Source organism: Tuber melanosporum (assembly GCF_000151645.1).
Source record: "Tuber melanosporum whole genome shotgun sequence assembly, scaffold_2, strain Mel28".
NCBI classification, from domain to species: Eukaryota; Fungi; Ascomycota; class Pezizomycetes; order Pezizales; family Tuberaceae; genus Tuber; species Tuber melanosporum.
This window is the reverse complement of record NW_003298863.1, coordinates 2,227,703-2,233,489: the sequence shown is the minus strand read 5'-3', so window position 1 is coordinate 2,233,489 and position 5,787 is coordinate 2,227,703. Positions and strand designations below refer to the sequence as shown.

The 5,787-nt window shown below is 47.9% G+C and overlaps 1 protein-coding gene; it reads left to right on the top strand.

Annotated features, from left to right (window-relative positions):
- Nucleotides 1-242: 242 nt before the first annotated feature.
- Nucleotides 243-997, top strand: GSTUM_00005712001 (uncharacterized protein). XM_002837794.2 has 2 exons: nt 243-750; nt 818-997. Exon 1 carries the CDS (start codon nt 284-286, stop codon nt 725-727), a length of 444 nt encoding a protein of 147 aa, XP_002837840.1. The 5' UTR covers nt 243-283; the 3' UTR covers nt 728-750; nt 818-997.
- Nucleotides 998-5,787: the final 4,790 nt, after the last annotated feature.

Sequence of the window (5,787 nt, the reverse complement as noted above, 5' to 3'; positions counted from 1 at the left end):
CTTAGGGACCGCGGACAAGAGACTGAGGTACCGTCCCCATAGGGCAGGATTTGATAATTCTCTTGCCCTGCGAGACGGATCGTTCAATAATAACTCGTTTGTGAACAGGAATTGAATACCTGTACATCCGAGTGACAAAACATGACCCTAGCGCCGCCAAGAACCCATCCAAAACCGGGTAACACGAAGCTAGAGCACTCTATCCCAACGTCACCCCCGAACACCCAGCCCAACCGCCCCAACCCCCCCAGCCACCCAGCGACCCACTACCCGCGCAACAACTATGGGAAAATCCAAAACAGACAACAAATCCAGCAGCAAATCCAGCAACTCCAAAGACAAGTCCAAAGATGCTTCCTCCTCCTCGTCTAAGACCTCCGCAAAGGGCGATAGTAAATCCGACAAGCTCAAGCCCGCAAACTCCATAAACGTCCGTCACATCCTGTGCGAAAAGCACAGCAAGATGGAAACCGTCCTGGAGCGGCTCGCGAACGGGGAGAAGTTCGACGCTGTTGCCAGGGAGCTTAGCGAGGACAAGGCACGTCAGGGAGGATCGTTGGGATGGAAGACCCGCGGGTCTCTGCTCAAGGCGTTTGAGGATGCTGCTTATGCCCTTGCGGTGTCTACGGTTGACAGGCCGGTTTATACGAATCCAGCGGTGAAGACTAGTGAAGGGTGGGTCCACACCCTCTATTTCGAGGTGTGCCGGGCGCATTTTGCTGACTGACTATTTGCTGATTAGGTACCATTGTGAGTTCTCACACCGGTTTTCACGACGATTTGGCGATAGGTAGGAAGTTACTAACGAAGATAATAGGCATAATGGTTGAAGGTCGAAAATAACCAAGGAAGGGCGTGGGTGTGTGGATTTCTCCCAGCTTTGTTGGGTTCCAAGGGAATTGGGATACCGATATTTTTCCTGCTGTTGATAAACCTCTTTGAGATGATCCTTTGCTTTCTCAAGGGAGACAACCCACATGAAACATTGCTATCTGTGCTATGGTGTAACCGTAATAGCCCTTTGCAGTCTTTTGTATTCCCAGACATCCGCGCTGTACCCCACAATGCCGTGACCACTAGCACCCACTTTGATATGATCCACTATGCAGACAAAAAACCGGGAGACAAAAGAGTTCAGCATCCGGGGCGCCCGCATAGTCACCCACCATAGTGCTAACCGGACGATACGATGCTTATTTGCCCCAGAGGGTGCAGGACGCAAAGCATTCATAGTTCCATAGGCAAATATATGATATACTCTCCCAGTTGCAAAGTCCTCGTCTACCCTAAACCCTGTAAACCTTGTAACAAGAAACAACCCCAACTCATCCCCAGCGACCATAGGTCAATAACTAAATACTAGCTCAATGAGTTTTATTTACTATTTAGATTTCACTCTTTCTGCTAGACTTACTGTTCATATTGCTCGAAAATCTCAGCGCAGTAGTGGCTGAAGTTTGGGTGACTTATGGTGCTTGTAGTATCAGCAATTCATCTGGTAAGGGTGGGCGAGCGTTGCCGTGAAGGTAAGCGAGTGTGGGTGAGGACTTTGCGACCCGGTAACAAGAGGCGGCACCCTCCACCGATAGGCGACAGCAAAATACTCTCTGTAAGTATGATTCGTGCCATCCAAAACGTGCACCAAGCAGAACAAAAAGTGTCGATGTGGCTACGCCAATTGTTTGCATGCCAAGACTAGTTTACAATGCAATTATGATACCTGGCGCCAAGATTCCATTGTACGCAGCCTTGGCACCGTAGTGTTCTCAAAGCGCATGAACCAGCGAGTAGGGTTTATGGTTCTTTGTCTTGACATTTCTTCCCTCATGTGATACGTGCGTTATTTTGTGCGTTATTGTCAGTTGCTGCGCTACAAAGTAATTCACATTTCATCACTCGAAACCCAAAATGACAAGTCATCTGAGAGCAGTCTCTAAGATTGAAGAAAGCCTCTAAGGTGGGCTAGAGTTTCATTAAAAAGAAGCATATTTGATCTTTGGAAAATAGACCCTCCGCTACTCCGGACACCCCAAACAATTCCGATAGTGTAAACGACGAAAAAAACTGGTAGCGGCCAGGTAATATCCTCCCATTCCCAGACGGCACACCCCCCCCCCCTTCTCTATCTATTTCATCCTCTTTTCCTCATCGTCAGTAAAAGAACTTTGTCCATGAATCGCTCCTGATAATGAGACATTTCATTTTACCACGACGACAGCATAGGATTAAACGTACCGAGTATTAAGTGGTTAAGTGATTATTCTTTTAAGACTGCCGACCCATTGCCAGGTCGGCCGCGGAGGGGAGCTCGCTAGGAATCTGGGTCATTGCAACCGTCGTATGTTGGCTTGGTACCAATTGCATGATGGGCCTTGCCGGAGCCTCGAGGGAAGTTTTTGCGGGCCGACAGATGATTTCGGGTTCATTTGCGCTATCGGTGGATCTGAAGCAGCAGAAGATGTTGAACCCGGTGCAAACAAGCAGGCTAAAGGTGGAAGGCATTAGGAGGCTAAACCGTACAGTATCTTCTTGGTGCTCGTTAGCCCGAAGGATTTTGGGAGTTTTGGTGGAGAGAAGGAGGACTTTTTCTTTTTTGGGATCCCCCGAAGCGTCCAGGGCAACGATCGTTCTATTTGAGGTGCGATAGAAGCAAAATAAAGCGGCGGCGGCTGCTGGTTTATAAGTTAACTTAGATGGCAAGCACAGCCTTGCGCGCGCCCCCCAGTGTCCTCTATCTGTGATAAGGGAGAGCCGAGCAATTCACGTATCCTACTGTGGAAATACCGTCCCTGCTAACTCTCCCGGGCGAGTGGCACTGGCAGTTTGGTTGCAGGGAGTCTTGAATCGCCCCCTCTCCACCACTGGATCAACAACGAACGGTCCAAACAACTACCAAGTTTCGGCTCTACCAACCCCGTTTTTTTTCTTTCGATAAAGCGAGTATTAGTTGAGAACGATAAGAGGAGTAATATGAAAAGATGTTGCACACATACGAATTTATGCCAAAGCACTCCGCTTTTGTATCTGACTCTATGAATCCACCCAATATTTAGAAGGGAAGAAAGAGGGTCGGTTCTTGGCGTCCGGCAAAATACCGGTAATGAAACTTTCATTAAGATGCTCAGAGAAGGTTCCCCTGCACGACACAACATGCTGCAGGAAAGGGTGCAACTCCAGCACAGTGCCAGCCAAAAAAAAGAAAAGTCTGTCAGAATGGAGATCTTGAGCCATCCTTGGCCCACGGCAATGGGTAAAAAAGTAGTTCCAAGCACCCTTCCTGCCGCGCCCTTTCTATTCCGTCGAGTAGTAATCCGAGACATGAAAAACCAAAAAAAGTCGAATATTACGATGCTGGGAGTATCGAAAACAGCGACAACTCAACTGGGGATGGGTCCACCCCTGTTCACATCACGAGCAATTCAATCATTTGTCCGTCAATCGGAACCACTGCTTTCTATCTTGGAAGCCACAATATTTGAAAATTGTCAATTCTGCTTCTGGCTTGCGCTTGAAAAGAGCTTCAACGGTGCGTCCCAAGGCGGTTGCCTCTCCATTTTCTTCCCTTTTTTGTTGGGTATAATATCTGGCGACTTTGCCACAATAAAATACATTATTCTGGCGATATTGTGTCTTGGAGGAGAGGTAAAAAAAACTTGCAGTGATAAACAGGGATCAGCAACAGGTAGTGTTTTCTTACGCTACGGTGCTTTGGCCAGATTGAAGAAACAAAAATACCTTTCTCTCCTCTCCTCCCAAATACTGGCACAGGCACCCAGTAATAGGGATTATTTTGCTGGTCGACTATCCCTGCCCTGTACTCGTACAGTACGAATACTTTTTTTTCTCTCTCCTCTCTCACAGAGCTAGGGAGTCGGGCTCTCTGCGCTTCACCAGGCTACCAAAAACATATACCAGGTGAGTCGCTTCTAAGATACGGTAAATTACACCACAGCACCCCTGCTCCACCCCCAGCTCTCCCTCTCCCCGTCACAAGAAAAAAGAGGCTTGGATCGGGTGTCGGGCTTCCTGTATCGCAACTCCCACATCTCCACTGAGAGAGAGCTCACGGCTCAGCTTGCAGCTCGCAGTGTTTTCCATCCGGTAATCCAAAAGAGGAATGCCGACAACCACCTCTTAAAACAACCCTTACCCTCACCTCTTCCAATGCCAGTGCTTGTCAGAGATTGTCGGCAAGACACGATAATATTATGGATACCAGACAAACCTTTACCTATTACCAATACATTACGGTAATAAATCCATAACTGGCAATTATACATACATTCAGAATTACTCCTGGAAATTGGTTTTTTTTTTTCAAGACAGTAAACCAGAAACTGCTAAACTTTAGTATCTTCTTTCTTTTTAGATGCATGGTTAGTATCCTGCAAAGCTCTGTTTAGCACCCCGAGAAATCGTCCCCCCCCCCCCGAACAATTACATTTTCTCTACCTAATATATCCCCAAGATTTCCTAGGAGAAAAAAAAGGTGGGGGAGGAGGGGAAAATAATGATAAATCGATCCAGATCTGGTTTATTCCTAAAGGAATATTTAGTTTTTTTATCATCTTTCCTGATTGTGTTTTTTTGCTTGGAAGTCGGGGTATTATTTTCTTGGCTCTTGGTGGAACATTGCGTCGCCGTACTGTACCCGCAGACGTTGGCTGGCATTGTAACATGCCGATCACGGGATGCGAAAGCTAGCCCACGTCGTTGCTTCGCAAAAATCCCATATATGGGTTGCGATGTGGAGCACTGGCACACTACGATAATATTATCATACAGATTCCCGCTCTTGGCGTGAACCCCAACCTTCACAACCAGAACTCAAACTCTCAGACTCCCCCCAAGTTCTATAACCTGGCATTTAACTATGTGGGTCTTTACATTGGGGCTCGCTTTCGAGGGCGACTCCCGAAATTTTTACACTTTTTTTCCGCTGGACTGAAAATAGGCATCCCACTCCGGCGCAGGTAACACGGCCCACCCTGATGGCAAGTCGGTGTAGCGCAGTCGGAACAGTCACCCGTTGGTGATGGCAATTTGCGTAGACCTGAGGGAAATGGACAATGATAGGAAAGGAGAGTGTGTGTCTTGTTGTTCGATGGGAGATATGATACAGAATAAAGACTCGGAGAAAGGAAAGAATGAAGCTCTGCTAAATACATGTTATGGTGGCCAATGGCCCACCTGTGTGCGTTACCCAAAGCAGCTCTCCTGGGGCATCAGACCTCACTGTGCTCTAACTCTAATACTATCCCACGATGGGATTTCTCCATCACACTCCGCCTACCGTCAAACGTACACTTGCACAGCTAGCTACTGGTGCAGCGCGCCCCAAACCCAACACTAGATTCCAATGGCCGGATTTACCATCCCGCCTCCAGGTACAGTACCGTTATCATATTCTGGTGCCAATCGGTAAGACCAACTGTATCACGAGCAGGTCTAACACCGTAGAACCCCAGGGTTCGGTGTGTCGTAAACAACGGCAACCTCCATATACCATGTAATCCACTCCGGGTCTATGGCACTTCTTGATTACATAAGGTTGTACGTAAGCTGGGTGGGGGAGACAGTAGCATGCCCGACATGGAGGAACGCCAGCTAAACCCGGTATCGTGACTCAGAATCCATTTCTCCGGGGATTCTTAACCGAGTTGACCTCTGCGGAGCTGTAAAAAGTGGAAGGGTATCTGCTGCGTACCTTCCGGTCCCCTGGCTGTAGCTGAGGCTCATCCGGCAATGCGATACATATATCATATCGTGCTTGCAATCATCTTCTCA